The 12,629-nt window shown below is 33.6% G+C and overlaps 1 protein-coding gene and 1 pseudogene across 1 annotated transcript; both read left to right on the top strand.

The window, feature by feature from the left end:
• The first annotated feature begins 1,697 nt into the window (after window positions 1-1,697).
• Window positions 1,698-3,058, top strand: LOC141251833 (ATP-dependent DNA helicase PIF1-like; annotated as a pseudogene).
• A 5,488-nt stretch (window positions 3,059-8,546) lies between these two features.
• LOC141251832 (uncharacterized) lies at window positions 8,547-11,526 on the top strand. The gene is made up of 9 exons (XM_073670423.1): window positions 8,547-8,601; window positions 8,918-9,042; window positions 9,119-9,232; window positions 9,318-9,425; window positions 9,524-9,615; window positions 9,826-9,967; window positions 10,063-10,157; window positions 10,518-10,647; window positions 11,140-11,526. Exons 1-9 carry the CDS (start codon window positions 8,547-8,549, stop codon window positions 11,524-11,526), a joined length of 1,248 nt encoding a protein of 415 aa, XP_073526524.1.
• Window positions 11,527-12,629: the final 1,103 nt, after the last annotated feature.

Below are 12,629 nucleotides of genomic sequence, written 5' to 3'. Positions count from 1 at the left end.
GGACCTTTAACACACTATTTGTACTCACCAATATATTAAACTTTCTTTGTAAAATTATCAATACTTAATTACTAAAGCTGATGTTAAGTCCTCCAAATGTCAACTTCCTATTGATCCACCTCACCAATGAATTTAAAATAATAATTCAAATAACCTATTAAATAATTGCCACATCATTATTAATTTAAAATTTTTAAAAGATTATGCTTGAAGATTGAGGATATTATTCTTCTCATTTAAAAAATACCAGACAATATAATAGGACCTAAATAATAGGATCTGAAATTTCTGAAAAGTTATGCATCTTATTATTTGTTTCAAATTAATAATCTCATCTGCATGTACATTAAATTGTATAAATCAGACCTTATAATAACATTCTAATTACAATTAGATGCTTATATATTCCTTGATGTTTGTACTCTCCATCTCCTTCATCAATTAGTGGAATTCTCTCTTAACATTCTCCTATGCTTGTAATCATCGAAGTCCTCCTTAATTCTTTTAAGTCCTCCTTAATCCTCCCTTGATTATATGAAACTTCATTAACATGATAACATTAGTTAGTGTCTCTACATAAATCTAAGAGAGTTTTATTAAAATAAGAATCACATATCTAAATTAAAAAAATAGAATAAAAAGATTAAAAACATATTATAAAATATAGTTACTGCCAAATCAAATTATATAAAAAATAGCAACGAATAATTATAAACTTTATTAACATCCCACCCAAATCAAAACAGATTACTTCCAAATCAAAACAGATTAAAAGTAAAAAAACAACAACGAATCACATATCTAAATCCCACCAAAATCAGAAAAAAATCAACAACTAAGAGAGTTTTATGAAATTAAGAATCAACTCTAAAAAAATCCAGTTAAAGTGAGATTTAAAACAAAACAAAAAGTCTGTATACATGTCAGATTAGTTCGGATATGATGTTTACATTTTTTATTTTACAAAATCAACAAATCTCATATATAAAGTCTGATTAATTCGGATAAATTTAGATTCAATGTTACGCCAACACGCATAGATTTATATTCATTCACTTGATAATCAGTTTAACAATAATATCCAGTGAAAACAAACTGAACAAATGATCAATTTTCTACACGTGATAATCAGTTTAATAATAATCAAAACAATATCTAAACTGATAGCAACAAATCTACAGATCAAAAATTACGTGTCTATTATTCAAATAGATTAGAAATCTACAAATCTACAAATAAGAAAATCTATGGAATATGTTATATTTATAAAGCTACAAATCAGAAATTTATAATCATTCACACAAATATACTTACCACCAAACTTACGTATTGCTTCAAAGGTGAGGTTAACACTTATACATCTATTGGTTTATACAAATTATATACATTCAATTCAATATATTTTTTCTACAATTTCTAATATATGTTATGTAAACTGCAGGCCATGGCAATTATACATGCTTTCACATACCTTACGTCACAAAGAAATGTGAAGATGACAATTTACGCTAGACTTCTATGTCAATGGACTGTTATCTTAAAGATGAGATAAAGTCCAAGACATTGTTTTTTATTGATGAAGAGGTGAAGTATACTTTGCTGTATTAATAACTGCAATTTTAATCATAAATAATGTATAATTTTACATAAAATTTTCATGATGTAGGGAAAGAAATCTGTGTATCCTCAGATCATGGATGCGGTGCATGCAAAAGAAGGAGGTGTCTTTTTTATGGACATGTAGGAACTGGAAAAAAACATTTATATGGATATTTCTTTCAGCTGTCCTAGGTTCGAAAGGTGAAGTTGTGATTAATTTTGCTTCAAGTGGAATTTTCTCACTTTTGATTCCTGGTGGTAGGACTGCACATTCCAGATTTAAGATACCAGTAGATATACATGAGGATTCAACATGTCATATAAAACCATATACACATCTTGCTGAATTGATATCTAGGGCCTCACTTATAATATGGGATGAAGCTCCAGTGACAATCAGGTTTGCTTTTGAATCCCTTGATAGAACATTAAGAGACATAGTGCGTTCATCAAATCAAAATAGCACGCAGTTACCTTTGATGGTAAAGTTGTGGTATTTGTTGGAGATTTAAGACAAATTTTACATTTTATAGTTGGAGGAAGTAGGCAAGATATTGTTTTAGCAACGATTAATTCTTCATCTCTCTGGAAGCACTGTAAAGTTATGAAACTAACAAGGAATATGCGGATAGAACGTGGGTGCACAAAATCACAAATTTGTGAATCAAAAGAATTTTCAGAATTGATCTTAAGAGTTGGTGGTGGAGTTGAAAGTGGTCAAAATGATGGTGAGGTAATCATAGAATTTCCTTCAGGAGTACTTATCACCAAAGTGACTGAACCAATTCCATCAATTATTGCAACTTTGTTTCCCTCTTATAGACATTCAATGTCCAGCTAATTACTTCCAATAAAGGGCAATTCTTTCCTCAACACATGAGATTGTCGAGACGGTCAATGATTACATGCTGTCTCAACTACCAGATTAAGAAAGGATCTATCTTAGCTCAGACATTATTTGCAAGTCTGATGATAACTATAACAGTGATGCTACAATGTATTCAAGTGAGTACATGTGGAAACTGAAGATAGGTGTTCCAGTGATGCTTCCCAGAACTATTGATCAGTCCTCATGCCTATGTGATGGTACGAAGCTGATAATTACTCGACTTGGAACACATGTTATCCAAGCTGACATAATCTCAGGAAGTAACGCAGGTCATCGAGTGTACATTCCTCGCACTACACCATCAGATACTCGATTTCGCTTCAGGTTTCAGATTAGACAATTTTTGTTGATTGTGTGTTTTACTATGACCATAAATAAAAGTCAAGGTCAATCATTGTCTCGAGTCGGTTTGTTCCTACCTCGACCTGTTTTTTCTCATGGACAATTATATGTTACCTTATCAAGTTTTACAAGCAAAAAGGGTTTGAAAGTTCTTATATGTGACAAAAACAGTCAACCTCAAACTTCAACGTTGTATACAAAGAGGTTTTTCAAAACTTGAACTCATGAGGTATGTCAATCATTCTTCACCATGAATCTCATTAATTCTATTTTACTATTTACCTTCTGTTTGATTTAATCTAATAATTTATTATACACCATGGTTGATTTTTTTTTATCTTAAGGATGGGCAAGGGTATCTCCTTGGTGTTGCTTGTTCTACACTTATTATTGCTAATTCAAGCAATGATTCACATGTATGTACTTGTGATAGATGTTATTCTTGATATATTTTCTAAAAGACTGATGATAACTTGCATGGACGTGAAATTGCAGTTGAGGTGATTGATGTGAGTGAAGTGTTTCAAGAGCTTGCTTATTTGTCAAATGTTTCATCAACTCAGATATGATCATTGTATTCAGTATTGATACTTATAACACTAACTAATTGGGGAAAATGCACACTTTTCTAATTTAATAGATCATGTCCATTTGGTTAGATGATGCCCATTAACTAATAAAGTTGTATTAGAGATCCTGAATTAAAATTCCTCGGACGTATCCGTTTACGGTGAACTTGATCAACAAATCTCGTGTTCCTTTGTCGTTCTTTATCAATTTATTTTCTATTTTATAATTTTTTATCGTTTAGATTTATGTAACGACACTAACTATGTTATAAAATTTAAACTCCCGTGCATAACACCGGTCTTAAACTAGTTAGTACAATAAAGTGAAGTGAAAAAAGAGAGGGGAAAAGACAACAAGAAACATTCATTATATTCTTTTTTGCTTTTACAAGAAAGGAACTGATCTAACCTCTCGAGTCATCAATTCTTGACATAACATGAAAATGGTGACGGAGGAGTTTTAAGCTCATTCGCAGTATAAACAATAAAAGCAGTAATAATTACAAAGATTGCAGAGAAAACGTTTGAATAATAAACAAATTCATAACTTCATTATCTATTCATTCTTAATTCAACAAAAATTCGATAAAAACGTTTGTTTTTACATGAATCCGCCTATAGGCGTAGAAATATACTCGTAACATATGAATATTGTGTTCATGCTTTTCATATACGTTCACAAGTATCATGAATGTTAATACTTAATAATAATATTGTGTTCATGCTTTTCATATATGTTCACAAGTATCATTAAATTTAAAATGTTTTACACATATATTTAATTTCATTAATATGGATTCGGTTCAGGTATAAACAAATCTTATGATACAAAATGAGAACAAATCTAGACCGTTGGATCATTTCAAGAAAATGCAAGTCGGAGGCCCAAAAATGCATGCCCATAAAAAAATGCATGTCGGAGGCCAAAAATTGCATGTCGGAGGCAAAAAAATGCATGTTAATAAAAATGCATGTCAGAGGCCCAAAAATACAAGTAAACAAAAATGCATGTCGGAGGTCCAAAAATGCATCTATATTTTACATGCATTTTTAACACATTAACATGCACTTTTTGCACATTAGCATGCATTTTTTTGCACATAAGCATCCACTTTCAACACATAAACTTACATTTGATTTTAAATGAATTTCTAGCTGAACTTGAATGCATTTTCAAGATATAAACATGCATTTTCAACATATATGCCTACTTTTTTGCATTCTTATCTTTGAAATGCATTCAAGTCAACTCACAATGCATATTAATCAAAATGCAAGTTTATGTGTTGAGAGTGCATGCTTATGTGCTAAAGGTGCATGCTAATGTGTTAAAAATACATGAAAAATATAGATGCATAAAAGGGCTTCTGGCGTGCATTTTTATTGGAACGCATTTTTGGGCCTCCGGCTTGCATTTTTATTGGGATGCATTTTTGAATCTCCGACATAAATTTTTAGAGGTGAGTTCCGGTGAAAACAACTCTTATGGTGTGAAGTGCGAAGCATGTTGAGCCATTAGATTAGAAAATGGAGGGCTGAGATTAAAAGATGGGTTTTTAATGAATCCACGCTGTGACATTTTTGTAATTAATGGTGAACTGTTATTTTTATTTTATTTTACGTTTTCTGGGTGATTTTTTTATCCCTTTAGATGTGAACATTAGCGTGTTATATGTGAACATTAGTGTGTTATATGTGTACCCGAGAAAGTTCGCACTTTACACCATAAGGATTGTTTTTACCGGATCCTTATTCTGCATTTTTATTTGTTCTCATTTTACACCATAAGATTTGTTTGCACCTGACACTTTTCCCATTAATATTTATTTTGATTATATCGTATCATATAGATAATACTTATAATAACAAGTAGTTCGATATAATACTCGTGTCATACATGGGATGATTTTATTAAAGTTATAATATTTTGCAAATATATATTTAGTGTCACTAAAATTGTATTTGCTTATTCTATGGTATATATAATACTAAATTATTGTAAATGATAAGATTCTTTTTTTTTTTAAACAAAAATGTCAAGGTTTTGATAAAAAATATTATTATTATTATTTTATTGTTGTAACTAATTGGCTTTTGTATATTTTTTCCTTTAAAAAAAGTAATTTTTTTAATAAAATAATATTGATACAACTAAGAACATTACAATGTTTTATTATTGTAAATGAGTTACCTTTTCTAAATAAAATCATTTTATTTCTACATAAAATCATTTTACAAATTGTTTTAGAAACTCACTTCAAGGAAATGTTTATATAATAATATCATTATAAATGTTTAGAGTAATTTAGAAAATGATTGATTCATCCATACATTAATATAAGAGAAATTTGCAAGGAGCCATCCCTTATATCGCCAAATTTGCTAGAAACCACCCCTACATTATTATTTCTTACATTGACCCATCCATATTGACTGTTATTATTATTAAATTTTTCTGTTAAAAATGCTCCTTATATATATTTAAAAATTATATAAAATACCCTCCCCAAGATATATCAAGTGATATTCTACGTCTTGCGAATAAGGATTGAAGTTTTACTACCTAAATTAGGATTGAAGTTTTCTGTTAAAAATGCTCCTTATATCAATATTTAATTTCAATAAAAAACAATAATAGTGAATAAGGATTGAAGTTTTACTACCTAAATTAGTAAACATGCCCACTTTCCCTACACACCACGCTTGGCCTTACTATCCCCGATCTCCCTCTTCACCTTGTCCTGGAGACACCACTTGCTGCTATCCCTAACACGCGGTCGTTGCGTATAACAGATTAAATTTATCTTCTATAGCCACCCAGGTGCGGGGCGTGACAGATACGGAGTGGGTCGTGGTTGGACAAAACCTTTTATCTTCTCTCCTTCAAAATCTTCTATCTTCAGTAACCACCTAAACACGCCTTCCCTCTAAATATATTCACCGATCCGCGGTGCGACGATAATGGGCACGAGTCACGGCTACTCTTCTGTACTCTAGAAGCTACTTCTTTCACAAACCTTCTATTTATTGGATAATGGTAAAAATGTTGTCTAGATATTACACGTGTTTCTCATTTCACAAGTGCTGAAATTGATACTTTTATCCCTAGACTTGTTGTTTCTAAGGATATAGATTGTTGCTTATACCAATAATTTTTTTAGCTTTTCATGTTTCAAGTGAACAAAAATGACAAACATGTCTAGGGAGCAGTCTTGGAATAACAACGATTTTTATGAGCTGTAGCAAGGAACAAAACTTCATATGAGTCTAAAATGTAAAGAAATAAGATATGCCTAGATATTTATTTTGTGGATAAAAAAATCGAATCGATAGAAAAGAAACACCGTAAAAATCAATTAACGAGGTTTGGATGACCTCTTGACGAGTTTTTTGCGTTAGCATGAGACTTCTAAGGCTACAGACATTATAGTTGCTAGGTTCCATCCAATATTTTCTGAATCAAATAAACATTTAAAAAAAAAATCTAAAAGTGAATATGATAAAGATATTAAGATAATAATGAGGTGGATTCCGGTGTGAAGTGCCCTTATGGTGTGAAATGTGAAGAATGTTGAGTCACTAGATTAAAAAATGGGGGGCTGAGATTAAAAGATGGTTTTTTTAATAAATCCACGTGGTGACATTTTTGTAAATAATGGTGATTTTTTTTACGTTTTCCGGGTGATTTTTTTATCCCCTTAGAAGTGAACGATTGCGTGTTATATGTGAGCATTAGCGTGTTATATGTGTACCCGATAAACTTCGCACTTCACACTATAATGACACTTCACACCGGATCTTATTCAGATAATAATATGTCCAACAAAAGTTTACAAAACTTTAATGTATATGTATAGATAATAATATTTTTTTATAACAATAGGAAAAGTGAACTTTTGAAAATTTTGAATAATGATCATGATTTGTAATAATAAAATATGTGTAGTTTTGAATAAAATAGTAATTAATAATATAAACCCTAAAAGTCCACTAAGTCAACCGACCCCAGCAAAACTAGCAACCCAAAACGGACTTCTTCTTCCTCTCTTCGCCGTCTGGCTTCGATTCAAACGTACCCATTAAATTAGGTCGACGTGGTAGATTCTCATTGGCCCCACCTCTTTCTCCCTCCTTTTCTTCTGTCATTACTCCCTTTTCCCTGTCCTAAAACTTCATTGTCCATCTTCTTGATGCAACAACGTGATTTCTACTCTAAATTTCCCCTTTTTATGCACGAGTTTCGTCTTTGTGTAGATAGTGGTTTCCATCCGTTACAATATAACTAGCCTAAGTGGGGTTTTACCGAAATTCCCCAAGGAAAATTCTGACTTTTCTTTCGTCATAATCTCTCGGTATATTTCCACCCAAAATCCTTTCATATTTGGGCAGATCTCTTCTGGGTATTCATTACTTCGTGCAATTGATCGATTTCTTAAGGTGGCCCTGCCAATTTTGAGTTTGTTTCGTGGCTTCTCATGGTGGCCCTTCTTGCTGATGTTTTGCCGTTGATCAAACATACCCCACATTTCTGGTAATTTTAATTTTACTGCATTTGCTTTTAATGGTGTTCCCTAACTTTACTGCTTTTTGCTTTTGTATTATGAATTTGGTTTCTGGGTTGGCATTTGATTTGCTGCTTATTAATATTCGGTTCTCTCTGTTTTCCCCACATCAAAAATTCTACTTAGGGTTTTGTTTGTACCAATTTAAAATTCTCTGGCTCTTCGTCCTTGTGCAATGATAGACAAAACTATAATGGTTCATTTCTATACCTCTCCTTTTCTTTTTGCTCGTCGAATTTGATTTGTAGAATTCCCCCCCTTTCCCAAACTTTGATGTGAGCCTTGCTCTCTAAATTGAATTTCTTCGCTCCATATGGTGATTGCTTTTGAAATTTTCAACTTTGTGAGGGTTCATCCATCTGAAAATTGAAGTCTCCTAATTAAGGCTTTGTGGGTTCTGTTCAGATGTGTATTGATGCAATTGCTTGCTCGTTTTACTGTGCTAGGTTTCCAATTGCACTTTTTGCAGATTTATCATCATGATGACTTGCATTGATCTTCTTCTTTGTTTCTGTGTAATTTCAGCCTCTGATTACCAGCTCCTCAGTGGTGAAAATTCTCTCTGCAAGATTTCAGCTCCCAAATATGTTAAACTCAACCAAGAGTAGACAACCAAGACCAAATAGAGCTTCTCTGGGTGGTAAGCTCTCTCTTTGTATCACCATTTATATTTATTTTTTGCAGTTGCTCAAACTAAATTCTCCTGGGTGGATCTGATAAAGCCTATGGGAATTTTTGTTGAGAAATGCAAACCAATTCTCAATCATGAATCTAATTTCTGCTCATACTGTTGTTTGTGTCCTACTAGAAGTGCTGGAATCGTCTAATCATGAATCTAGTTTTTACTTGGCATGCAAACTGTTGGGCTCAAAGAGTTTATGAATTTCTTGTTTCTTCTTTATGCAACATTTGAATATGTCATTCTGTTCTCTTACCTTTGTTCTGTCTTATTACAGGAATGGATCTTACAGATCCAAAGCGCAAAAGCAACATCGTCTGGAAACTTCTTTCTGTTGCTGCACTGGTTGCATTTTGTCTATTCTTTCTCAAACAGTCTTCTAATTTCACTACCCCTAGCCAGGTAAATTGATATTTTTATGTTTAATAATTTCATTTCTAATGGATAATCAGAAAAATAACCTTTCACCTTCTTGTAGTTCTCCATTCATGAAGAGGGGGTAACTCATGTATTAGTAACGGGCGGTGCTGGATATATCGGATCACATGCAGCATTACGTCTTTTAAAAGACAACTATCGTGTGACTATTGTGGTATTTTTCTTTCTTGTCAGCTATATATGCATGTAGTTACATTTGACTGTTTGAAATTCACTAAAAAAGCCTCTTTATATTACAGGATAATCTCTCCCGAGGAAATCTAGCAGCTGTTAGAATTTTGCAAGAATTGTACCCTGAACCTGGAAGACTTCAATTTATATATGCTGATCTTGGAGATGCCAAAGCTGTAACCTTTTCTATTATATCAATTTTTTTTCTTGTGTGTTTATTTGCTCTCTCTAGGACTTGTTATGATGCTTTTTTTTTCCTTAATTGCGGTTCCAGGTCAATAAAATTTTCTCTGAAAATGCATTTGATGCTGTAATGCATTTTGCCGCTGTAGCTTATGTTGGAGAAAGCACTCTTGACCCTCTTCGGTATGTTGAACTTCAGGAATAGTGTTTTCCTTATTTCTGTGCTCTTGCTTCTGTTTTTTATATTTTATTAATCTGAAGTTTTTATCATCAATGACTTCTTGATAAGAAATTTTAGATCTTTCTTTTTTCACTTCTCATATTTTTGTTAATTACAGCAAACTTTTTTTAGCAACCTGTTTTGAAAAATTCAGTTACCTTGTGCTTTGGTAGGTACTATCACAACATTACATCGAATACTTTAGTAGTATTGGAAGCCATAGCATCTCATGGTGTGAAGACGTTAATATATTCTAGTACCTGTGCAACATACGGCGAGCCTGAGAAAATGCCCATTACAGAGACAACACCTCAGGTAGCTACATAGAAGTGTGATGTCTTTGTTTCAGATTAGTTTCCATAACGTCTTGTTGGTTATCAAACCAATCTAATTCAATGAATAACTTGCAGGTGCCAATCAATCCTTATGGTAAAGCTAAGAAAATGGCAGAGGATATCATTCTTGATCTCTCCAAAAACTCAGACATGGCTGTCATGATTTTAAGGTTAGTTTATCTACTCTTAAAATGCACCTGCTGAAGCTGACATGGCCTTGTGGCGGCTTCTTATTTCCATCTTCTTTTCTCTAGTAATGGCACTTGTTAAACCTCAAAGCTATTGAGCTGTTTGTCCATAAACGAAAAATCTGTCTTTGGCCATTCACACCCTAGAAAAGAAAACCCACTATGTTTGATTGTAGAGAATTGGAAATCGGTGGTTTGGAGTTATTTAGTCATTTGTAGATGATATTATATATATTTTCTGGTTTAAATCTAGATGATATTGTATAGTCATGATGTGAGAACAAGTAGTAGTTGAAAATTTGTCTTTAATCCATTTCTCTTTTTATTTGTTGGTACATTTAGGTACTTTAACGTAATCGGATCGGACCCAGATGGAAGGTTAGGGGAGGCCCCTAGACCGGAGCTTCGTGATCATGGACGAATTTCAGGTGCCTGTTTCGATGCCGCTCGTGGCATAACCCCCGGTCTAAAGGTAATAGCACTTGGGTCAGGCGGGTTGGGTTCGGGTCATTTTTGGTGGAACTTTTTCGTGTTTAATATCGGGTCGGGTCGGGTAAAAGGTTCGTGGATTTTTTTTACCCTTTTTTGTACTTTTTCTTAAAAGAATAATAAAAAAACTCTGGCAAATTGATAAATAAATAAATACTATTTAATTTTTTTTTTTGTAATTTTTAACTTTTTTTAATTATTTTCATATTTGTTATGCTTATATTCTCGATCCAACGGGTCGGGTTATATTTGCTCTATGAATTTCTCGAGTCATCAGGTCGGGTCAAAACAGGTTTCATGTAAAAATAGGTCGGGGCAAAACAGGTTTCGTCTAAAAATGGGTCGAGTTTGTATGACCCAACAATGGGTTGGGTCGGTTTTACGGGCCGGGTTGATTTTGTGCTAGGTCTCTACATCTATTCTTCGCCCTTGCGGCAAAACACAGTTATAGTGATATGGAGTTCGAAAACTACAGGTGAGAGGGACGGACTACAAAACCGAAGACGGGACATGCATACGAGACTACATCGACGTAACAGACCTAGTTGACGCGCACGTCAAAGCCCTCGAAAAGGCAACCCCCGGTAAGGTGGGTATCTACAACGTGGGCACAGGAAGAGGGCGATCAGTAAAGGAGTTTGTAAAAGCGTGCATGAAGGCGACCGGGGCTGCCATCAAGGTCGAATACTTGCCACGTAGGCCAGGGGACTATGCTGAGGTGTACAGTGACCCCACCAAGATCAAGATGGAGCTTAACTGGACTGCTAAGTACACTGATCTTGAACACAGCCTTGGGGTTGCTTGGAGATGGCAGAAGGCTCATAGAGATGGCTATGGCCCTGCACTTGCTATGTCTTTTTAGAGATGGCTATACTTGCTGCTACCAGAGAGGCCTTTTACTATGTTTTTTTTGTTTTTATCCTATATTTTTTTATAAGTTTCATTTGTTACTACTTGTTAGGGGGATAGGGCGTTGTAGGAAGGAAGTGAGAGCTGCTGATTAAATTTTTTTTTTGTATTTCAGATGATTATATAGTTCAATAATGGTAATCATGGCGTATGGTATCATCGTTCGTGTCTGAGTATACTGAATTCGAAGTGTAGGGACATTATGTACCTCCATTTTTACTATATTTCACACCTCAAAATGTTCTATCTGATAGTAGATGTATGATTAAATACAAGTATATGAGTGAGTATCAATTGACTTGTTTAGAAAGTGGAGGGCATGACTACCATTCAATTTCAAGATTACAAGGTGATGTAATGAATGTTGGGGAGCAATTCAAAACCAATCCAAAGGGATTCAAAAGGAGGACTTATTCATGTATTTTGGTTTAATGAAAGATGGTGGGATATGAGAAAGGATTTTGTTGGTGTTGTGAAATTTGACACAACTCACTTGACAAGATACTAAATAAATGCCTTTTGCTCATTTTGTTGAATTGAATTATCACAGTTCGTCGATAGTGGTTGCTTGTGGATTTTTGTCATATGAAGACGTTGATACTATGGTTGTCTGAGTGTTGTCACATAGACTTTGCCTCTTCAATTTACAGTAGAACGCATCGAGGAACTCAGAGTATCATTTGCATTTGAAATCTATCTATCTATATGTATATAGATTTAGGATCCAGTAAAACAGACTTTTATAGTAAAACGGTAGTATCATTATAGAACGTCAGATTTGAGTGAAATGGACGATCAAGATTAAATTAAAAAAAAACAGTAATATCTAATTAGGAACAAATCTTGTAAATAAAAAAATACGTTCCCTCCTTTTAGGGATTTACTGATCCTCTTTCTTCCAATTCATCCTCACCTTCTCTAATCCACCTCCTCTATCATTTGCTTAGTATTCCAACGCCACCTTGTTCTCTCACGTCGTCTGTCTTTTTCTTGCATCAGTGTCGTTCTGCTTTGGTTCTCTCCGACTGGTACCGTCTTGCACTTGTCTACGCCGAA

The sequence above is a fragment of the Phyllobates terribilis genome, unplaced genomic scaffold (assembly GCF_046119375.1).
Source record: "Phyllobates terribilis strain yellow unplaced genomic scaffold, ASM4611937v1 Scaffold_7806__1_contigs__length_35314, whole genome shotgun sequence".
In the NCBI taxonomy this organism is placed as follows: domain Eukaryota; kingdom Metazoa; phylum Chordata; class Amphibia; order Anura; family Dendrobatidae; genus Phyllobates; species Phyllobates terribilis.
Note: the sequence above shows the minus strand (reverse complement) of the source record. Positions and strands in the feature narration are given on the sequence as shown.